General features: G+C 51.3%; 1 protein-coding gene across 3 annotated transcripts in view; it reads right to left on the bottom strand.

Annotated features, from left to right (window-relative positions):
* Positions 1-23,910, bottom strand: part of LOC137485566 (S-adenosyl-L-methionine-dependent tRNA 4-demethylwyosine synthase TYW1-like) — a 100,861-nt gene that overhangs the window by 9,645 nt on the left and 67,306 nt on the right. For 2 of the 3 annotated variants that reach the window (XM_068210105.1, XM_068210104.1), the window contains exons 13-14: positions 20,648-20,758; positions 11,963-12,130 (exon numbers count right to left, since the gene is read on the bottom strand). In XM_068210105.1, the coding sequence (XP_068066206.1) occupies positions 11,963-12,130; positions 20,648-20,758 (279 nt within the window). Of the gene's footprint in view, positions 1-9,535; positions 10,144-11,962; positions 12,131-20,647; positions 20,759-23,910 lie in introns of those variants that run through there. The other variant, XM_068210106.1, reaches the window with a different exon arrangement.

Raw genomic sequence — 23,910 nt, 5'->3', positions numbered from 1 at the left:
GAGCTGGCCCCGCTCCAGGAGCTCCTGTCCCTGCTGTGCTGAGGATCCAGGGCTGGACACAGCACCCCAGAGGTGCCCCCAGGGCTGGGATCATTAACAATGAATTAATTCATTAACAATGAATTAATTACCAATTCGTTAACCTCAGGACACCACTGGTCCCCAGGGACAGCTCGTGGTCACCCAGGCCCTTTCCTGGCACAGCAGCAGGGCTGGAACCGGGCAGCCCCAGGACAGGGGCTGGGCTGGCCTGGGACAGGGCCTGTCTCTCACAGAAACCCGAGCCAAGCTGGGAGAGATCCATGGATCCATACATGCAGACTGCGATAGATTCATAGATCCATATATGCAAACTGGGAGAGATCCATACAGCCAAACTGGGAGAGATCCACACATCCAGTCTGGGAGAGATCCACACATCCAGACTGGGATAGATCCATGCATCCAAACTGGGATATATCCAAACTGAGATATGTATCCAACCTAGGACAGATCCATACATCCAGACTGGGATACAGCCATATATCCAATCAGAAACTGGGATTAAATGGAGAGCCAGGTTCCCTGGAAGCATCTGCAGAGCCTGGCTGAGCCCTCCCTTTGCTCCTGAACTGCCAGGAGCGGCCCTGACCAAGACAATTCTATCACTTCTCTTAGGCAGTGGATTCACAGCTGCTCTCACTGCAGCAGGAGCAGCTCCTGCTCCCAAAATCCATCAACATTCCTGAAGGAGAAGAGCCACGCTCCGGATTTCTTCCCTTATCAACGTATTTGCAGAGGCAGTTTTTGGGGGCTGGGAACATGTGCACAGATTAATGACAATGCAGGAGGACTGTGCACTACATTCCCCCAGACATGAGCACTGCTGAGAAATAATCCCAGGTGAATTTGACAGGATAAAATATGGGAGAGAGGCTGGGATGTGACACAGGGAATGCTGAGGAATGGAAGGCAGCTAGAACCAGTCAGTTTGTCCTACCAAGGGTAATGTTGTATTTCCTTCAGAGCCAACCACGCTGGCACAAGGAGGCTCCTCCTGAGACACTCACTCCAGTCCTGCACCACAAACATCCAGAGGATTTTCAGGGAAGGACTGAACAGCACAGGAGAGAGTGGAGCAGAAGAGGAGGAAAAGAAAGAAAAGGCTGTGGTGGCTCCTGCAGACCCCATCCCTGCAGGGCTGGAAGCACAGGCTCCATCCTGGATGGAGAACTCCCCTCCTCAGAGCTGTGCTGCCCTCCAGGATCCCTGGGGAGCACAGGGGGAGCAGGAGAAACCCCAGAGCTTTGGGGCTGCCACAGCTCCTCTTTGGTGAGAATCCCACAAACAGCGGGGCTGGAAAACTCCTCCAGGTTCACTGAGTCCAACCATCCCCAAAGCGCTGCCAAGGCCACCGCTAACCCATGTCCCCAAGTGCCACATCCACAGGGCTGTTAAACCCCTCCAGGGATGGATACACTGACACTGCCCTGGGCAGCTGTGCCAGGGCTGGACAGCCCTTTCAGTGAGAAATTTTCCCAATATCCACCCTGAGCCTCCCCTGGCCCAGCCTGAGGCTGCTCCCTCTTGTCCTATTGAGGATTCAAGAATACAAACTCCTCAAATCCAACAAATGGATTTTCTCTGGGGGAGGCACAGGATTTAATGGTTAAATCCAGCAATTTTCACAGAATTTTAAAGACCATACACCAAAAATAACAATCAGCAGTCTGCAGGGGAGCCAGCCCCACAAAAAAACCCACAAACAAACAAAAACCCAGAACAAAAAAAAACCTGCCCCTTCCAAACCAAACAAAAATAACCATAGAAAAAACCCACAAAGCTCCACCCAAAAGATGAACCCTCAAAATCACAATAAACAAAAGAAAACAACACAATTCCCCCAAAAAATCCAAACTCCCAAAACCAAACACCCTAAAACAGGAACAAAACCCCAAACTCTAATGAAATACTAGAAAAAAAACTCCAAATCCCTCCCCCTAAAAAATAAACCTGGAAAAACCAAAACCAAGCAAAAAACCCAAATCAAACAAAAAACCTCAAAGCCAAAACCCAAACCAACCCAAGCTCACCAAAACGAAAAAAAAAACCAAAAAAAACCAAAGCATACTAAGACTCCTCCTAAAGTAAACCAAACCCCCCCCGCAAAAAAAAATGCAAAAGAACCCCCACAAGAAATCCCAAACCAAACACAAATGCCACACAAAAAACAACCAAAACCCAACCAAACAAAACCCCAAAGCCACCAATGAAACACTTGGTGCACAGAGACTTCTGGGATTTTTTTTTTGGCATTCCCAGCCTGCAGAGATCCCAATCCCTGCATTCCTGAGCAGGAAGCAGAGGGAGCTCCCCCCCCCCCTCCTCATTCCTGCATCCCTTTATCATCATTCCTGAGCAGGAATCCCATCTCTGAATTACCTCCAGAACCCCTCGGCCTGGTTTTCCTGGTATTCCATGAAATCTGCTCTTTGCTGAGCTGCAATCTATTCAGGGTGGCTTAGGTTACAGGATACAGCTGAGGGTGTGCATTCTATCCTCATCTGTCAGAGCTGGGGCAGCTCTCTGCTGTTCATGGGCAGTTTTCTTTATCTCTCCCACAACCAATCCTCCCTCCAGGAGATCTCTGCTGTTCATGGCCAGTGAGTGTCCCTGCATGGCTGAGAAAATTCCATCATCCATGGGGAGAGGCTGTGCCCAGGGGAGGAGCCAAGCATTCCTACCTGGATACAATCTGACCTTGGCACACCACAGCAGCCTTTGCCCACTGCATTCCCAGAGGAGCAGCTTTCTTCCCCACTGCATTCCCAGAGGAAGCCCAGGCCCATCCCCAGCAGCCCTGGAGCTTCAGAGGAAAACTCCAGCCTTGTGCAGGATCCCTGCTCCAGCAGAAGCACAGCTGGCACTGCAGGAGGGCTGAGCCACCATGGGATGGGACTGCTGCCACCACCCTGACCCACAGGCTGCCAGGCCTGTTCTCACTCTGGCAGTGTTTTGGGGTTTTTTGTGGTTTTTTTTTTTTTTTTTTTTTTTTTTAATTTTGTACTATTGCATTTGTATTTTTAGTTTTCCTAATAAAGAACTGTTATTCCTATTCCCATACCTTTGCCTGAGAGACCCTTAATTTCAAAATTATAATAAGTCAGAGGGAGGGGGTTTACATTTTCCATTTCAGGAGAGGCTCCTGCCTTCCCTAGCACACACCTGTCTTTTCAAACCCAGACACCTGGCAGTCCAAGAACAGCCCTGTTCCCAGGACATGGAGCATAGCTCTGCACAGAGAGCACATTTAGTTAGTTTGAACTTAATTAATTTAGCTAGACTACTTTTAATCCCACACTCACACATCCATGGAAATTCCAGAGTTTCCAGGGACCCCTGCAGTCTGTGCCTCTCAGCTGGGAGAGCTCCCACTGGAGCCCCCTCATCCCACATGGACACACTGCAGGTCAATAATGTCCATAAATGTAATGTCTATTAGGAACACTCTGAGGAAAAGATCCCTACTAGGGATTCTCCTCTTTGGGACCCTCTGGCAGCTGCTGGAATAACTCAGCACCAAAACACAGTGAGATCCATCAATCTGAGAGATGGGAATATTCCCATGGACATATGGGAAGAGATGAATATTAAATACATAGAGTATATATAACCCTAACCCCTATTCTTTTATATTATTTATAATAAATATATAAGAAATAAATTATATTATTATATTATTTTTATATTTATTCAGTGAATGCCAGGAGGGTTTGGGCTGGAAGGGACTTTAATGATCATCCCAGCCCATCCCTGTCCTGGACAGGGACACCTTCCATTGTCCCAGGCTGCTCCAAGCCCCAGTGTCCAGCCTGGCCTTGGGCACTGCCAGGGATCCAGGGGCAGCCCCAGCTGCTCTGGGCACCCTGTGCCAGGGCTTTATGGGGAAGAATATTTTATTTATCTATATAAAAATATCCCAAAACATATAAATAATGTATATTTTATGTATATTCTTGTATTAAAAAAGGAGATATTTATCCTTTCTATAAAAGGTTTTACAGCATAGAATACATACATGAAAAAATACATAAATCCCCAAATAAATCCATTCCTCCAAGTTTTTATACTGGCTACACCTGGCCATTAACCCCCAGCATTCCTGGATTTTCTGCTCCCACTCAGAGTGTCCCTGGGGTGACCTGAGCCACCTGCAGACCCCAGAACAGCCCAGGCAGAGGATGCCCCTGGACCCACACCCGCCTCTGGGGGACACACAGCTGGGCTGTCAGAGGGACAGGCTGACACCCCTGAGCTGTGCCCAGGGCTCTCCCAGCTGCTGGAACTGCCAGAACCACAGCAGCAGCTCCATATCTGGAGGGGCAGATCCATCCTGCTCTGTGCCGGACTCACCAGAACTCACCTTCACAACCCCCAGAGCAGGAACAGCCCACCTTCCCCAGGACCATGCACCCTGGCCTGGAAGGAGCTGGGGGGCTGGAGCAGGAGCTGGGGGGTAGAAGGAGCTGGGAGGGTGGAAGGAGCTGGGGGGTGGAAGGAGCTGCGGGGGCGGAGCAGGAGCTGGGGGCTGGAGCAGGAGCTGGGGGGGCTGGAGCAGGAGCTGGGGGGGCTGGAAGGATCTGGGGGGCTGGAGCAGGAGCTGGGGGGCTGGAAGGATCTGGGGGGCTGGAGCAGGAGCTGGGGGCTGGAGCAGGAGCTGGGGGGCTGGAGCAGGAGCTGGGGGGCTGGAGCAGGAGCTGGGGGAGCTGGAAGGATCTGGGGGGCTGGAGCAGGAGCTGGGGGCTGGAGCAGGAGCTGGGGGGCTGGAGCAGGAGCTGGGGGCTGGAGCAGGGGCTGTTAGAGCAGAGGTGACGCCGTGCCCAGGTGGGACCCAAGAGTGAGATCCCCCTCCAGGTGTGGCTGCCAGCCCTGAGCCCTGTGCCCACCAGCAGCCACTTCCCTGGGCACGACATCAAAAGGAAAATTATCTGGGTGGCTCCATCCTGAACTCCTCCATTTCCCTGTGAGCACAGCCCATCCCTGGGATAAAGCAGCAGCTTTGCACCTTCCCACAGGCTGCCATCAAACACAGCACACCTCAGCACCTGCCAGCACCAGCTCTCCAAGACAAACAAAAAATTCCCAGAATTATGACCCCTTTTCTCACCTCATTAAGGCTCACAATTATTTAAGGCTCCCTTTGTTTGACAGGGGAAGTGACTGAACTGGAGTCACTCAGCAAAACACGGAGAAATATTGTGTGAAATTACACTGAACAGGGTCACAGTGCTTGGCAAAAAACTGCCAACTCCTCATTTTGGATTATAATCACAACCTCGGGCTTTAGGAGGGGATTGAGCTGGTTTTTAAGATGCAGGTGAGGTAAGAGATGGCAATGATGGCCTTAAGAGGAAGGAGGGCAGGAATGGATGGGATATTGGGAAGAAATTGTTCCCTGAAGAGTGGTGAGGCCCCGCCCAGAGCAGCTGTGGCTGCCCCTGGATCCTGGCAGTGCCCAAGGCCAGGCTGGACATGGCTTGGAGCAGCCTGGGACAGTGGAAGGTGTCCCTGCCATGGCAGGGGTGGCACTGGATGGGGTTTAGGTCCCTTCCCACCCAAACCATTCCCCGACTCTGATCCCATAAGCAGTGGGATGCCAGGCACACAGAGCAGCCCATGGGGCTGAAGGAAAACCAGCACAGGGACACAGCCCTGGGAATAACCAAGCCTTAAATGCCTCAGCAGCTCTGCAGACAGGATCTGGGAGCAGCTACCAGCACCACAAGTCCCATCAGCTTTAGCTGGCAACAACGAGCAGCCCTGCAGTTCCACCCTCAGTGACTTCAGCCTGTGCTCAGGAGCCAGCAGAGGTGTCGGGGCACAGGGAGCACCTCCAGAGGCAGCACATGGAATGCCTGGAGATGGAATTCACTGCTCTGGAGATTGAATTCATTCACTGTTCTGGATCCCCAGAGAGTGGGACAGCCTGAACTGCCCTGAAGTGAGCCCAGCAGTGCCGCAGCCCATGGAATCCTGTGCTGATCCCCCTGACCCTGGGGTGTTGTTCCAAGGGAAGGTTCCTTATGGCAGATTTGGGGTTTTTAATCCCTGCCCAGCTGCTCACGGAGCCAGGCGTTCACCTTGGCAGCTCCCACTCCCAGGGATGGAAGCCAGATAACTTCAGCACAACGGAGAGATGCTTATCATCACTGACACAGCCAGAGAAGGGAAAGGGAGAAAACCTTCGGGAATTCCACCATTCCATACTCACAGCTGCTCTAAGGAGGCTGCTTGGCTGCTGAGACACCTTCTCCACCCCTGGGGTCACCTTGTCCACACCTGGGCTCCATGCCATCCCCTGCTCTGCTACAGATCCCGGGAGGTTCCATCTCTTTGTGACCCTCTGCCTCCAAGTCTGGTTTTCCCTGTGATGCTGTCCCTGGATCCGGGATGCTGCATCACAAGGACAGCTCCCACTCTCCAAAGGACAGAGGCAGGAAGGAACTGAACGTGATGGACTCTTTGTCCCTGATGCACTCCTTGTCAGGGGATGTGCAGCTGGGAGTGAAGTGCTTCCTCTTCCTCCCTAAATATAGCTGGGATGCTCAGCGTGGGATGCTCAGCATGGAACATTTCAGTGCCTGTCCCAGAGCTCCAGAGCCACCCGGGCCCACAACAGCAGGAAAAGGCCAAGTCCCTCCTGGCTGGGATGATTTTGTGGCTGAAGGACAGGGATGGGCACCTCTGGCCAGGCTGTTGCCTGTCCCCAACACCTGCCCTGGAGGTGCTGTGACACCCCCAGCACTACAGCCACACAGAATCCTGGATTGGCTTGGGTGGGAAGGGACCTTAAAGCCCATCCAGTGCCACCCCTGCCATAGCAGGGACACCTTCCATGATCTCAGGCTGCTCCAATGTCCAGCCTGGCCTCGGGCACTGCCAGGGATCCAGGGGCAGCCCCAGTTGCTCTGGGCACCCTGTGCCAGGGCCTGCCCACCCTCACAAGGGTGTTTGGGTATGGGAAATGAACTTATTGAAGGGATGTCCCCAAAAGCCTGTTTCAGGCTTTGTGGATGATCCTGCCATGCTGGAGAACACAAGGCTATCCCAGACCACATCTAACAGGGAGAGAATCCAGCTGGTGAGGCAAGGGAGGGCTGGAGCACACAGCTGCACCTGCAGCACGAGGGAGTGTCTGGATCCAGGGATGGACACTCTGCTCATGCAGTGTTTGCTGTGGGCTGTTGGTCCCTTCTCTCAGGAACAAGTGACAGGACAAGAGGAAACAGTCACAAATTGTGCCAGGGGAGGTTCAGGTTGGATATCAAGGAAAATTTCCTCACTGAAAGGGTGGTCAGGGCACTCCATCCAGGGCAGTGATGGAGTCCCCACGCCTGGAAGTGTCCCAAAGGTGTGTGGATGTGGCACATGGGGACATGGTGGTGCTGCTGGGTGGACAGTTGAACTTAATGATCTTGAAGAGCTTTTCCAACCAATCCCAGGCCTATCAGATTAATTAAAGCATAAAGGGCTGATGGCAGCAGGGTGCTGAGCCCACTCTGTTCATGTCACCCTGTGAGCTGAGACCTCCAGACAGAGCAGGCACTGGAATTTTGGGAGCATTCCCTGAGCTGTGCATCCCCCAGTGAGATAGAAATCAGCCCAGGGTCACAGGGATGCTTGGACATGGAACCCTCCTGTCCTGCCCCAGAGCTCTGGGATCCCAGTGCCTCAGCCTGCCTGAGGGCAGCAGCAGCACCCACCGAACTGGCCAGAAACTGGTGTTGTAAAGCCCCAGGGAGCTGGAAAACAACCAGCTGCTCCGCGAGGGGGAAGGGTTAATGAACAAAATGGGCTGGAAGTGCTTCGGGATAAGGACAGGGTGGAACTCACATGGAAAGCAAATCCAGCACCATAGGGCACAGGGACTTAGTCCAGAAATGACCAAGATATTGAATTTCCTTCTGAGAAATCCTCCCTGCGAGGCAGCTGCAGCACCTTCCCCCTTCTCAGGAGCTCTTTTGGTCCTCCTGAGGGTACACTGACTGTCCCAGCCAGGAACAGCAGCAGCCTCAGGCCTCTATCTGGAAAAGGTCCCTGGAATTAACTGTTCCACTAGAAAGTTGCTGCTGTGTTGATATCTCAGCCCATTAGTTCAAAGTGATGCCATAAATCCCATTTTTGTGACCATGGTTTATGGGATTTACTCAAAAGCAAAGAGAATTACTCAAGAATTCAGCACTGTTGTGTAGGAATGTGCCCCCTGTTGACGGAGTGACCAAATTATTCTTTGTCTGCTTAAAAAGGAAAAAAGCCCAGAAGTTTCTCTCCTCAATTTGCTAAAAAGACCTCATAGGATCTTTGGGACTTCACCTCAGACCTGGAGCTGCCAATTGGACAGAGGCCAAAAGGTCCCGCCAAGGTAATTCACTAGAAAAAGAAGAGAACAAAGGAAATAATCACTTTTGTGGGGTGTTTTAGCAAGAGCAAGAACCTCTTGCCCCTAGCTCAGTTTTTCTCTGTAAGAGCTTTGTTATTTTGCCTTTTATTAGAACATTTGCTGTTTCCAATACTACCTCAGAAGCCATCCTGCTAATTTTATGCCATTCGAGGTAGCTGAGCTATCTCAAGTGCGATAAGTTCTCTGAGAGCTCCTAAGGCCTGGCTCGAGGAGAAAGCTATCACTGTTGCTAGAGAATCAAACAGGATGGAGCCCAAACACCAGGCAACCCCCAGAGAGAGATGGGAACCAGGGAAAGGATGCAGGAAGGGCAGGGAAGAGGAGCTCCCAGCCAAGGGAAGGCTGCACCCAGCTCTGACTGTCCCCACTCATCCCTCAGGCTCCAGCAGGACCCACCCATCCCTGGCAGTGCCCAAGGCCAGGCTGGACGGGGCTTGGAGCAGCCTGGGACAGTGGGAGGGGTCCCTGGCCAGGGAAGGGGTGGCACTGGGTGGGCTTTAAGGGCCCTTCCCACTCAAACCAGTCTGGGACGCTGAGGAGCTGACACCCAGTGCCTCAAAGCCATGGAAATCCCAGAAACAGGTGGACCCTCAGGGCTTGGGGAGCAGGGCACAGGGGTTGTTCTCTGGGGTGATTTTTAGGGCTGTGGGAAGGGTAAGTGGAAATCCAACACCTTGCTGTGAGGATTCAGTTTTTAGGACTTTTTGAGCTCCCCTGGGATCCAAAGCTCTCGAGGTTCAAGTGGGATCCATCATCCCCTGAGTGCTGAGGGTTCCCAGGAACACCTCCCCTGTAGCTGCAGCCACTCCCAGAGGGCAGAACCCACTGCTGGCCAGCAGGGAGAAGGGATGTGGGTGTGGGGAGAGACCTGGAGGCTGCACGGGAGATTTTTAGGACCCCGAAGGCCCCCAGGTGCCCCAGCTCCCATCTCAGCGCCACCCCGTGACCTCCAGAGAGAGAAAAAGTAACACCAGACACAAAACCTGCAGTTTGCTGTTCTTAAAATCCCTTTTCTCCCTAAATCCCTGCCCTTAAGAGACTTCAGAGCTCAAGTCCTGAACTGTCACTCATCACAAGTAGGTGCCAATCAATGAGTCCCATCCATCCCAGGCAGCAGCTGCAGGATGAATTATTCCTGACACTCCCAGACTCTTTCCTACAGGCTGGCATTCAATGGCAGCATTAAACTTATCAGGAGCACTGTTTGAACACCTCCAAACTCAGACCTAGGAAAACACAGTGAGATAAATCACATTTCTTAATGACTTTTATTACACTCTTCCTGCAACTCCTTAATTTTTTAAAGACCCCTTTGATTTTGCAATTACTCATTCCACTTTGATCAATCCCAGAGCACAGGTTTTCCTGCAAATAATAGGCACTGACAGATTATATTCTCCACTAGAGCCTGAAACTCAAAAATTAAACCCTAATGGAAATAAATTTATTTTTTATTAGCTATTTTAGCACTGAGGACAGATTGTTTCCCACAGCCACCCTCTGCTAATGGCTGTGGAAGTAGAAGCAGCTGTTGAATTCCTCCTGGACAGGTACCAATTTATTCTCTTTGCTAATGGTGTTACTTAAATTCTGCCTCAAGAAGGTTTCTGCAATCTGTTTGTTTGCTTTCCTGGACCTTACAATGCAAAAGGAGATTTTGCTTTCTCAGGAACAGTTGCCAGTGGCAACAGCCAGGAGTGAGGCTGTAAATAAAGCCAATTTAAGGTGAGATCAAACACAACCAGTGCCAGGTGTCCTGGTTTTCTCTGCTCCTTCCCAGCTGCTTTCTTTGCAGATTCCAAAGTAGGTTTAGATTTAATTTTCAGGAGAAATTCCTCCCTGGGAGGGTGGGCAGGCCCTGGCACAGGGTGCCCAGAGCAGCTGTGGCTGCCCCTGGATCCCTGGCAGTGCCCAAGGCCGGGCTGGACGGGGCTTGGAGCAGCCTGGACAGTGGGAGGTGTCTCTGCCATGGAATAGGATGGGCTTTAAGGTCCTTCCAACCCAAAGCATTCCAGGAATCTACAATTTCATCAGGTGCTCAGCTGGCACATTATTATCTTTTTCTGCTGTCCTTCTATTAATCTTTTCTGAAGCTCAGAAAGCAAATATGTACTCATTATTTTTCATTTCCTGCATCCTTTAAACATATTTTTTGGCATTTCACTTGTATTTAATTTCATTTCCTTTCCAGTACTTGAAGGGGAGATGGTGACAAACCTTTCTAGCAGGACCTACTTCAAGGGCTGATGGGTTTAAACAGCAGCAGGGTCGATTTCCATTGGATGCAAGATAATATTTTTTACCATGAGGGTGGTGAGGCCCTGGCAGAGGTTGCTCAGAGAAGCTGTCATGACAATGTAGACCCTGAGAGGCTGGAGCATGTCCAGGGAATGGAAGGGAGCTGGGAAGGGGCTGGAGCCCCAGGAGCAGCTGAGGCAGCTGGAAAGGAGCTCAGCCTGGAGAAAAGGAAGCTCAGGGGAGACCCTGTGGCTCTGCACAGCTCCTGACAGGAGGGGACAGCCGGGGGGTCGGGCTCTGCTCCAGGGAACAGGGACAGGAGGAGAGGGAACGGCCTCAGGCTGGGCCAGGGGAGGCTCAGGGGGGACACTGGGGAAACTCCTTCCTGCCCACGCCAGTGGTGGAGTCCCCACCCCTGGAGGGGTTTAACAGCCCTGTGGATGTGGCACTTGGGGACATGGGGCAGTGGTGGCCTTGGCAGTGCTGGGAGAGTGGTTGGGCTTTTCCAACCCAAATGATTCTGTGTTTCTGATTCAAATGGGGTGATTCTGCCTTTGGAGAGGTGGCTCAGAGCAACAGGAAAATAACAGAGCATCCCTTGGGTCCGAGTGGCATCCAGGGGTGTGAAGGGCTGGAGTCCTGGGCACACAATGGATTCTCCTGGCTAGTGACTGGAGAGTCTTGGGAAGATTTGGAATGGACTGTGGCAGCAGCTCTCTGGCCACAGAGAGAAACACAACTTTTCCAGGCCTTTCTGGGAAGAGTTTGTGAGAAGATCAGAGAAAAGAATGAGAAACCATTCTTATCTTAACTTGCTGCATCTGTTGTTGTGAACATATGGAATGTGTTCACATGTATGGAGATTTGTTTAGCAAAGGATGGTTTCTTAATTGGCCAATGGTGATGGGTTTTGATTGAAGGACCAATCAAGTTCAGCTGTATTGTAACTGCATATAAAAGCAATGGGTTCCTTAATAATAATATAAGAAAGTGATTGATCAGCCTTCTGTGAATCATGGAGTCAATGCTAATTATTACCTGGCTGGGGGCCTGCTGCAGTGACAATGGGCTGCCCAGGGCAGGGGTGGAGCCCCAGCCCTGGAGGGGTTTAACACAGGTGTGCATGTAGCACTTGGGGACATGGGGCAGCGGTGGCCTTGGCACTGCTGGGCTGGACACAAAGACCCCAGAGGGCTTTTCCAGCCTAAGCAGTTTGGGATAACTCTGGAGAAGAAGGCTGTTAGAAGCAAAGAAGGCAGTTGTGCCCTCCCCAGGCAGGCTCACCTTGCTGTGGGCCAGCAGCAGGCAGTTGGAGTGCTCGTGCTCGCAGGCGATGCCGTACTCCGGGAGCAGCCGCGCCAGCTCCTGCACGAAGCTCACCACCTCCCCGTGCCACGGCACGTTGGCCATGGTCAGGCTGCTGGCAGAGCTCTCCCCGCAGTAGGTCACGCCCTGGGGACACAGGGAAACAGGACAATCAGCTCAGCACGCCCCTGGCCCTAGCAGTGCCAGCCACAGCAAAACCTGCAGCTGCTGGCTCTGCCCCTCACACCCAATCCCATGGCATCCCATCCCACAGACCCAGAGATGGCATCAAAATGAGTCCCTCCTGCAGTGACACACCCCCAAAGCACCGTGCCAGGTGTCCCCAGCAGTGACACACAGGCTGGGCTTGATGCTGGAACACTGCTTTAACAAGAAAAAGCAGAATGCTCTCAAGTGACCAAGGGACCTTGGAGAAGGTCACGGGTTGGAAACATGACAAGTCTGGAAGAGTCTCATGGGCAACCAATGCCATGTCAGTGGGACACTCCCAGAGATCCTGTCCATGTGCCACAGAGGGAATGAGCTCTGGGCCTCTTCCTTCCAAGCCCAGGCTGTGATTTCTGCCCTGCCCTCCAGTAGCTGTACTCAAACCCAGCAGGTCCCTGGGTGGGCCGTAGCCATCCCGTGCCCACGGAGGTGACGGGCACTGGGAGCATCCCTGGCACAGCAGAGACTGACACAAACCTCAGTCCCTCCCTTGTGGGAGCACTGGAGCTTTGGGACGCAGCTTCTGGGTCATGTTCTGGAAGCATCCCCAGAACTGACGCTGAGAGGTGACATCATTCAAGGACACCTCCCCTGCAGATCCTGGGGTGTCAGAGAAACAGGGCTCCAGCTCCCTCCCCAACCCCCCAGCCCACATGGACAGAGAGCCTGGAGGAGGACTCGTGTCCCTCTGTCCCCACACAGAGCCAGGACACGAGCACCGCTGCTCTGGGGCACTGCTCAGGGAGTGGAACAGCTCCAGCTCTCCCCCAGCCCATCCACCCCCTTCAGCCGCTGAATCCAGAATTCCTGAGGCTGGAAAAGCCCTGCAGGATCACCAAGTCCAGCCTGTGACCAGTCCCCACTGTGTCACCCAGCTCAGAGCACTGAGTGCCACATCCAGGCCTGCCTTATCCAGCCTCACCATTCAGGGACCAGCTACTCCTAATTTGGAGAGGTGATCACCTGAACCTCCTAAATTACTGATTTAGTCTCAGTCGTGACCTCAAGTTTGCTTTTCCTTTTTTCCTTCATGCTTCCTTCTTTCCTTCCTGCCTGCCTGCCTTCCTGGAGTCCTGCCTTCCTCCCTCCCAAGGGGAAAAGAGAACAAAGGGCTTTTCCTACAGACATCACCCGGCCCCTCTGCCCCCCTCTCTGGGTGGTTCCAGCCCCTCTGCTCTTGGGCTGAGCTCTTTTATTCCAGTCACAATATCCCATCAAGCACCAGCCTTTGCAACACAGTTTTATGGATGTTATGTCTAGCCTGCTTGTGGTTTTCCCCCTGGGAAGAACACTTTGACCTCTTTAAATGGAATTTGCATCCAGCTTCATGTGTGGCATGGCCATGGCACCTGCTCCAGCTGCCACCATGCTCCCAATTCCTGATTTACCTGCACTTCCCTGGACATGGAATGTGCAGACAAATCTTTGCCAACACTTTCAACCAGAGCACAGTGCACACACAGGGCTGCAGGAGCAGCAGCCTGCCGCTAATTGGGAACTGTACAAGTTTTGGAAGCAATTACTTTCTCACCCATAAATTTATGAGGGACTCCCCCCATTAATCTGCCCAGGCACCATAACTCACAGCCAGCCTGGAGGAAGACTGACAGGCCACAAGCCAGGGAGTGCTCACCAGGAATGTACATTCAGGCTTTTTTAGCTCTGTAAGTCTGAACCCAAAGTTTAAACATGTTTGTTCTCTATTAGTCAGTGTTATATCAGAGCAGCCAGCCACGCAAATCAGGGGTTTGGATCCCCAAAGTTCAGCTGGAGACACACAGCAATATTCTCTCCACACTCATTATCCAGATTATGATTTGAGCAGCATGAAAAATGTATGAGTATAGAGGGGGGAAATTCTTCAGAAGCTCCAACATGATTCATGCTCTCAGCAAACTACAAAGGTATCGTTTACAAGCAAAGGAAGCACAGAGGCAAATGGAATAAATGAGTGCTTGGCTGGCTGATTAATTCCCAGCACAAATCAATGGGAATCAGCTTCCAGCACACCGAAGGAAAGCAGCTTTCAACTTCCCCAACTTCTTCAAACTGGAGTTAATTAACAGCTGATAGCACTTAAAGCCCATGCGGAGTTGATGAGGGCGGTCACGTTCTGCTTTGCAGTAATACATGAAGACACTTATTAAGACATCAAGAATTAAAAAGGAAAGGATCCCATTGTTCACTCAGAGCTCTCTCCCCAACCTCCCAGTGGCAGGAACAGCAACGATTCTGCCTCTTAATTACCTGCTTAATAAGGGTGCTTTGAGCAGCCTAATCCACAGAGCTCTGGCCGAGTACCTTGAAATGCAGAAGCCTTTGAAAAGCATCCCAGCCAGGATGAATCCAGAGCAATTGTGCTGGGCACTCTATGGAGTTCACAGAATCATGGAATGGGTTGGGTTGGAAGGGACATCAAAGCCCATCCAGTGCCACCCCTGCCATGGCAGGGACACCTTCCACTGTCCCAAGCTGTCCCAAGCCCCAGTGTCCAGCCTGGCCTTGAGCACTGCCAGGGATGCAGGGGCAGCCACAGCTGCTCTGGGCACCCTGTGCCAGGGCCTGCCCACCCTCCCAGGGAGGAATTCCTTCCCAATATCCCATCCATCCCTGTCCTCTGGCAGTGGGGAGCCATTCCCTGTGTCCTGTCCCTCCATCCCCTGTCCAAAGTCTCTCTCCATGTTTCCTGCAAGCTCCCTTCAAGTTCTGGAAGGTCACACTGAGGTCCCCTTAAAGCTTCTCCTCTCCAGGTGAACATTCCCAGCTCTCCCAGCCTTTCCTCCCAGCAGAGCTGCTCCATCCCTCTGCTCATCCTGGAGCCTCCTCTGGGCTCCTCCAGCAGCTCCAGCTCCTGCCTGTGCTGGGCTCAGGGCTGATTTTCGGCTGTAATGGAGCTGACTGAGCACAAGTGGATTGCCCAGAGCATGTGCCAGGGTGGCTGCTGGTGCTGTGGGAAGCAAGGGAAGCCCATTCCTGCCCCGAGGACCTGGCTCCTGCCCCGGGATGCAGCCAGCCAGCCAGCAATCCTTTCAATCACCAGGGCTCTGAAGGAAACAGCTACAGCTGACAGTGCTTTGTTTCTCCACTCACACTCCAGACTTCCCAATTGAATTACTGAACAAAACAATTCTCTCCACTCTGGGCCCACAAATTATAAATTTAATTGAGGCTCGTGCAAATTAACAGAGAACAAAGTGTAGGCCAAGCTGCTGAGTGACAGAGACACTGTTTAAAATCTGGGCCAGCCATGACCCCAGACAAATATAAAAAGCCTCAATGCCATGTTGATTGCCATCTCTGCAATGAAAACACTCCTGAGCTGAGCAGCAGCACTCCCCAAATTACAGCCACAAGGCCTCACAAGGCTCCTGCTGCAGTGGATTCAGCCAGGATTTGACTCCTTGGCTGCTTTTAATCATCACTTTCAAGCTGATTTAACAAAGGCCATCAATCCTTTGTGTCACTTCAGTCTGCAGGGAGGACTGGAGATGGTTGGTTGTGCAGCACAGCCCCAGCATCTCCCAGCAGCTCTCCAGACTCCCCACACCCGTGGCAGAGGGTGCTGCACTGCCTGGAAATGGGCAGGGATTCCCTGGAAGTGGAAGCTGAATTCAAACACAGGACCCAGCCTTTCATCCCAGCTCTCCAAATGAGCCCTGTGAGGACCAAGAGAGGAACAGCCACTGCTGAGTCACCTCCTCTGCTCCAGGGTCACAACCATGGATTTACCCTGGGTGGAAAAGTCCTCGAGGACCACCAGGTCCAACCTGTGACCCATCATCCTGGAGAAAAGGAGGCTCAGGGGGGACCTTGTGGCTCTGCACAGCTCCTGACAGGAGGGGACAGCCGGGGGTTCAGGCTGTGCTCCCAGGGAACAGGGACAGGAGGAGAGGGAACAGCCTCAGGCTGCGCCAGGGGAGGCTCAGGGTGGACATCAGGGGAAAAATTCTTCATGGAAAGGGTGGTCAGGCTTTGGAAGGGGCTGCCAGGGAGGTGGCGCAGTCCCCATCCCTGGAGGGATTTAACAGATGTATGGATGTGGCACCTGGGGACATTGGCAGTGCTGGGAGTGGTTGGATTCAGTCCTGCAGGTCCCTCCCAACCCAAATGACTCTGTGATTCTCTAACAGCAAGTGGCCAATGCTGGTCTTTTTTCAGGTGTGGAAATCATACATTGTTTGGGTTTATTCACAGCAGGCACCAAAATGGGTGATTGAGCTTCACCTCTTCATCTAAATTCCAGCTGGGATGGCAGCAGGATCCTGAATGGATGTTTGACAGGTGGGGGCAATCGCCTCTTGCTGCATGTAATTAAAAACTCATTAAGGCACAGCTCATTTTCCTCATTATTTTAAGCAATTAAATAATCTTTACTGTTTAACTTGACAAGAGTGAGCAGACTGGGACAGACACCTCCCTCTGGCCCTTCCTTGCACACATTTACTTGGTGACTTCAATTCTGCAGCCAAGCCTCAGGTACCAGAGCAGGAGCTGCAGTCCCAGACCAGCAGCCTGAGCTGGGCTGGACACCAAGATTATCCAACTACATGAACAAAATTAGCAGGGAAAGAGATTCCTAGTGACTGAAAACCTTCACAAAGGCTTGGGAAGATTCTGTGCCATGACTTGGATCCCTGCTGTGCCCAAGTCCTGCCCTCCGACACCATGGCATGGACAGGCTTGGGATAAAGGGCCAGTCTGGCAGCTTTGGGTTTCTTCCTTAAATTCTGAGGGATAGGAGGAAGCAGGAAGGCTCTGCTCAGGCTGGAGCTCACGCCACTGCTGTGAGCTGAGTGCCAAAGCTTCAGTCTGCCCAGAGCAGCTGTGGCGGCCCCTGGATCCCTGGCAGTGTCCGAGGCCAGGCTGGACGGGGCTTGGAGCACAGCAGGGGTGGCACTGAATGGGCTTTAATGTCCCTTTCAACCCAAACCATTCCATGATTCTAGAATTCAGCAAGGACAGACCCCTCAGACTGAGTCTACTCACTGACCTAGCACTGCTGAGCTCCACTAACCCATGTGCCCAAGTGCCATGTCCAGTCATCTTTCACATCCCTCCAGGGATGGGGACTCCACCCCTACACTGCACAGCCTGTGCCAGGGCCTGGCCTCCCTTTCAGTAAAGAAATTTCCCCAAAATCCACCCTGAGCCTGCCCTGGCCCAGCCTGAGGCCGTTCCCTCTCCTCCTGTCCCTGTTCCCTGGGAGCAGAGCCCGACCCCCCCGGCTGTCCCCTCCTGTCAGGAGCTGTGCAGAGCCACAAGGTCCCCCCTGAGCCTCCTTTGCTCCAGGCTGAGCCCCTTTCCAGCTGCCTCAGCTGCTCCTGGGGCTCCAGCCCCTTCCCAGCTCCATTCCCTGCCCTGAACACAAAAATGGTGTGCATCAAACAAACCTCTGGCTTTCAGAACCCAAAGATGGCACCATGGGAAGAAAAGGAGTTCTGGCACGTTCCAGACCTTAAATACAACCATCAGCTCTTTACAAGTGTGACAGTGACACAGTGGCATTAGAACAGATTAAGGCAACAAATCAATTTGATGCATTTTTAATGACTGAGTCTCCCTTTACTATTGGCTTAAGTGGGAGAATGGGGTCCCACAGAGTTACAGCACTGTGAGGCACTCATGGAAATGAGAACAAGGATTAAGCCCTGCAAAAATCTAAATCTCTCTCCATCCACCCCCTGAGCCTCTCTGAAGCAACACCGGATTAGCTCCCTTCATCTGAAATGGACATCATTTATCCCAAGTCTTCAACCAGAAAATCCCCAAGCTCAGCCCCATTGTCGGGCAGAGCTTTGCAGAATCTCCTCATCACTCTTTGTTGGGTGGCTTTGAGCACCACCTGGTCCTTGGCTTTTTACCCTGGCACACTGAAGGGCTGGAGAAAGGAATGCTGAGGCCTATCCACATCCCAAGTATGCTTCATTCCCAAAGGAACACAAAAAATTACTTTCAATCAAAAACACCAAGTCTTTTGGGGAAAATTGCAAGTCCCAAATGCTGTGTGACCAGCACAGTTTGAGGCTGGGCCTCCAGTGCCACCATCCCACTGCTGGATTCTGGGAATGTTACCCAGCCCCTCCCTGTCCCAGCTCACAGGGGAGCTGTGTTCAGAGCTCACAGAACAGGGTTCAGAGATCCATGGATATCCCTGTCCCAGTTCCCACAGAACAGGGTTCAGAGATCCACGGATATCCCTGTCCCAGTTCCCACAGACAGGCTTCAGAGATCCACGGATATCCCTGTCCCAGCTCCCACAGACAGGCTTCAGAGATCCACGGATATCCCTGTCCCAGCTCCCACAGACAGGCTTCAGAGATCCACGGATATCCTTGTCCCAGCTCCCACAGACAGGCTTCAGAGATCCACGGATATCCCTGTCCCAGTTCCCACAGACAGGCTTCAGAGATCCACGGATATCCCTGTCCCAGCTCCCACAGACAGGCTTCAGAGATCCACGGATATCCCTGTCCCAGTTCCCACAGACAGGCTTCAGAGATCCACGGATATCCCTGTCCCAGCTGGAAGAGCACCAGGAGTACACCTGTGACCGCTCATGTATTTCCTTGGCAGAGCAAGGCAGGATTTTTCCAGGGCAGGACTGTGACACTGTGAGGCAGAGGGAAGAGCAGGCCGTGCCTTGCAGGAGACAGATGTTTGCCCTGGAGAGTTCCTGGGGGAATCAGTGCTGGAACATCAACTGGAACCGCCTCATCTCATTAATTAACATTAATGCCCCGGGCAGAGCAGCCTCGGCAGAACCAACCCTGTGGAAACCCAGGGCACCAGGAATATTTCTCTGTCTGCTCTGGGGTGTCCTGAACCCCAGGGGAGCACTGACTTTGACCCTCATTCATGGAGAAAACTTCCAAAGCCTCAAGGTGAACTAGAAACCACAAAAGTGTGAAAGAGACTGTAGAGATTGTAGAGAGTAGTGGAGTATGCCACATGGGTGAGACATTTAGGTTTTAGGATTTTTAGTATGTTATAGATGGATTCAAGATGGAGGATATAGGGTGTTGTCTTGAGTTCCCTTCTTTCTTCTTCCTCTTTCTTCTTGGGTTTGGGTGGTATCTTGCAATCGGGCAGAAAAATCCACATTGCTGGTCTTTAGGGGTCAGTTATTGGGTTAGAAAGGAAAATAATTTAGATGTCACTTCTTAATTGGGTAGCTTAGTTTTTGATTAGACCTAAAAGGCCTTGTAACAAGAGATTGTTGGCCATTTTTGTGCTGCTTTTCCTGCATGCAGAGTCTGGTGCAGACAGTGTGCTGAAGTTTTGATAAGGTAACAATAAACAGAGTCTGAAGACCGAAAAAGTCCAATGTGTCTCTGGTTCCTGACACAGAACTGCTCCAGGAGGGTTTCCCCTGCCAGGGGAGCCCCCAGGGAGTTGCCCAACTTAGGGCCGCAAACTCACACAGTCCCACAGCCTCTGCTCCATCCCTGCCCTCCCCTCCCTGGCAGGATCCTGCACAGCCAGGGAGACACCCAAGAAGGTGGAAAACCGAGGGGTTTTCCCCAGACTCCAAACCCGACCCAGGATGAAGCTCCCAACTTCAGCAGCATGCCTAGAGAGAAAAACTCTCCATGCTGACAGAAGGTAACAAACATTCACAGCAGAATCCAGGCTTTTTCTTCATAGCAGCAGTAAAAAAAAGGTTGAAAAAATAAAAGAAAAGGTTAAAAATGAAAGAAAGTTTATTCAAGAGAAGGAAAAGAGAAAAGAAAAAGGAGTGTCCAGGAGTAACAGAGTTGCACAAACAGCTGTGCTCCTCTGCAGGAGCTGCTGGGTGAAAATGCTCAGAGCATGTGGGAAGGTGCCTTTTTTATAAATTTGTAACTTTTTTTACAGTTTCTATTTACTGAATGGATTAAGCCCACGATAAAGCCCCTTCTGCCTTGCTGTATCTCACATCTGCTGGCAGCCCTCAAATCCAGCCAAACACAAACACATCACTGAACCTTTCACCTTTTCCCTGGCAAAACTCAAGACCAGGATGGGAAGAATCCTACCCCAAACTACCAGCTGAACCTGGAATATTTTGTTTCAACTGATAGTTGATATAAAGAAGGAATATCTATTTATGTTTCTCTCTGTTACCTGTGTATATCTGTTATCTTTGTTTCCACAGAAATATAAAAAAAAAAGGCCAGAGAGTGATGATTCTGTTGGGCAGAAATCGAGGCTGGCTGGTATAAAGTTTGATTTGTGGCACAGGCAAACCTGCTCCAAAGGCACACACAGGATACTGGAAAACACCACCTGAATGTGAATTAATTATTATTCACTAATATTAAAAGCAAGAGAGGAGTTTCTTATGCATCAGTTCAGAAGAATTTTACTTACTCAGAAAGTTTAGACTAAAGGCGGGGGGAAATGGGGACAAAATGGAAAATACTGCTGGAAAAACTAAAACAGCTCAGTGCAGCTCACCTTGACCTCAACGAAGTCTGGTTTCCCAAGGGATATCAGGTCAGCATAAGCTTTGAGTTCATCCACATTCCAAGCTTTCACCAGGGTCAGCCTATAAACAGTGCGTTGTTGCTGGAATAAAGGAAAAATCCCATTAACATCCCATTCTGACCCAGGAACAAAGGAAAAATCCCATTAACATCCCATTCTGACCCAGGAACAAAGGAAAAATCCCATTGACATCCCATTCTGACCCAGGAACAAAGGAAAAATCCCATTGACATCCCATTCTGACCCAGGAACAAAGGAAAAATCCCACTGACATCCCATTCTGACCCAGAAGATGTTCCAGTCTTGCATACAGATTCAAACAGGAAAAAGAAATTAAATCATTCTTTTATTCCAAGAACTCAGAGACTGAAGCAAACCTATTCCTTTAGGAAATCTGCTCCGTTCACCTGGGCTGAGCCACCTGGTGCCACGCAAATCCTCCCTCTGCAGACCTCATATCCCAGGCACTCTGTTTTGTACAGGAGTTTAACTCAATGGCAAAGTAAGCAGGAAATGTCTCTCTCTCAGATTTGCTTCCCCAGGCACAAAACTTCCCCATCAGTTACAGGTGTATTAGTGCCTCCAGCTGGATCATCCAGCACTGGAGATTCTCACAGGAACATGGAATGATTTATGTTGAAAAAGCCCTCAAAACATCGAGTACAACCTTGACCCAGCACTGCCAAGGCCACCACTGGGCCATGTCCCCAAGTGCCACATCCACAGGGCTGTTAAACCCCTCCACCACCTCCCTACACAGCCTGGTTCTGTGTTTGACAACCTTTCCATGAGAAATTTTCCCCAGTGTCCCTGCTGAGCCTCCCCTGGCCCAGCCTGAGGATGTTCCCTTGCCTCCTGTCCCTGTTCCCTGGGAGCAGAGCCCGACATCCCTGACTGTCCCCTCCTGTCAGGAGCTGTGGAGAAGATTCCCAGATCCAACTTCCTCTGGAAGGTGGCAGAGAGCGCTCCCAGAACTTCTCTGCTTGGAGTTAATCTGATTTGCCCTCCAAGGGCTGCTCTCCAAAGGAGTCTCTGGTGACAAAAGGCCTCTCAACACAAGCACTTGACCATGGAACAAATCCACTCTTCACTCCTCACAGCCACTTGTTTCCATCCTTCCCTTCCCCTTCATCTTCTACTGATGTTTTATTTCACTTATTTTTGGAATTTATTTTTATTTATAGAGCAATTTTCTGGCAAATCTGCAGTTTGGATTAACTCCTTTGCTGTCCCTGCACACTGCGGACTGGAAAATGTAAATACTGATCCCAGTGTGGGCAGCAGGGGAGAGACTGGGATTCTGCCCCTCTGCCCCTGTGCCCAGGTGAGACCCCACCTGTAGAGTGCCCCAGCCCTGGGCCCAGCACAGGCAGGAGCTGGAGCTGCTGGAGGAGCCCAGAGAAGGCTCCAGGATGAGCAGAGGGATGGAGCAGCTCTGCTGGGAGGAAAGGCTGGGAGAGCTGGGAATGTTCACCCGGAGAGGAGAAGCTCCAGGGTCACCTAACTGTGACCTTCCAGGACTTGAAGGAGCTACAGGAAACACGGAGAGAGACTTTGGACAGGACCAGGAGGAAGAAATTCCTCCCTGTGAGGGTGGGGAGGCCCTGGCACAGGCTGCCCAGAGAAGCAACATTTTAGTCCTTCAGAGACCAACTGCCACATCAGTGAATTCTGCCCTCTGTACAAAAATCAAGGTATCACTCACCTACCACCCACTTCTGTGTGTTCCACGGGGGAAAAAGTAATTTCTACACCAATTTGCTATGCAAACCTTCCAGGTTATTTACTAAGAAATAACTAGAGGAGAAACAAATTAACACCAGGAATATCTTCTTCCAAATATGTCAAGAACTAAACCAGCTGACCTCTACCAGTGGCATTTAAGCAGATATTTAAAGAACAAGAAATTCTTGTGATTTGAATGGATTGACAAAAGAAAGGTCAAGAGACAAGCAGGAAATCAGCTGTTAATTACTGAAGAGAGGAGAACAGTAGAGGAGCTAATACAGAAAAATAAACATGGTGTTTGCACATAATAGGGGAAAAAGAAAGTAGAAGGAAAAGATCTGAGGAGGAAAATCTGCAGTGCACACACCCGTCAGTCCTGTGCAATGATTGGACACCAATTAATGAGACTTGGCTCCCCAAAGGGCAGCTCCCAGTGGGGAACAAGTGCAGCAGTTTCAAGGCACCAGTAAATACCAGTTTGTATTTAATGTAACTGGTCCTGTTTCACAGCAGCCCCAGCGAGAGCAGCACATCCTCCCAGGCAGGGAACTGGGGCTTTCTCCCATTTAAATCTCATTTTAGTACTCTCCAATTCACATCCCAGCTCATTTAGAAGTTCAAGGTCAAGGACTTCATAAAACTAAACGTGCTATGAGTGAATTTAAAGGGCTTCTCCCACCCCGGGGCAGCACTGACAAGGAATAACTGCAGCCTCTGTGTGTGCAGCAATGCAACACCTGAGCTACCCCAAAACCTGCAGGAACTAACCATGGCTGGGCAGGGAGAGCACGGAAGGAAACTGAAACTCTGCCAAAGGCAGAGAGCGAACAGGTAGAAAAAATCAGAAATTAATCTGGAGAAGCCTCTTTCCAGAGGGCATCATCTCTGCAGTGCTGTTGAGCAGAGAAACACTGGTAGAAGGCACAGATCAAAATGAGTACTATCCCAAAACCTTATCTGGGAGCAATCCTTGCAGACTGCCAGCAGTACAAACAGTCAGGCTATTTTATTCATGGATTATTTGTATTTGTTGTACAATAGAGCCCCAGGAGATCCTCTCATAAGCACAGCAAAACAAGAAATAAAGAGCTTAAGCCATGAGAATTTAACGATCTAAAGCATCAGGATATAAATGCAGCCCAGGGTGCTCCACACTCGTGTTTCCACAAAAAGCAGCTGTTACTGCACTCCAGTCACGAGGAGAACACAGAGGAAGAGGAGTCAGTGTGAGAACAACCCTCCAGAGGGGTGGCAGTGAGGCCGTGGGTCTGGTTTATCTTTGTGCACAGGCCAGCCTGGCACGGAGGGGCAGCTCCGAGGGTCCCAAAAATGCAAGTCAGGAACAGCCTCCAGAAATTCCTGAGGGCAGAGGAGGGCAGAACGAGCCAGGGGAGCTCCATCCTTTTCCCTTTGGGCAATTCCTGCTACAATCCTTCCAGGCTACCCCAGGAAGCACTGCAGCCCTTCAGGGTCAGGACAGGGCACCAGGGAAACACAGCCTGACC

Source organism: Anomalospiza imberbis, chromosome 20 (genome assembly GCF_031753505.1).
Source record: "Anomalospiza imberbis isolate Cuckoo-Finch-1a 21T00152 chromosome 20, ASM3175350v1, whole genome shotgun sequence".
NCBI classification, from domain to species: domain Eukaryota; kingdom Metazoa; phylum Chordata; class Aves; order Passeriformes; family Viduidae; genus Anomalospiza; species Anomalospiza imberbis.
The sequence above is the reverse complement of the archived record's forward strand: the minus strand, read 5'-3'. Positions and strand labels throughout refer to the sequence as shown.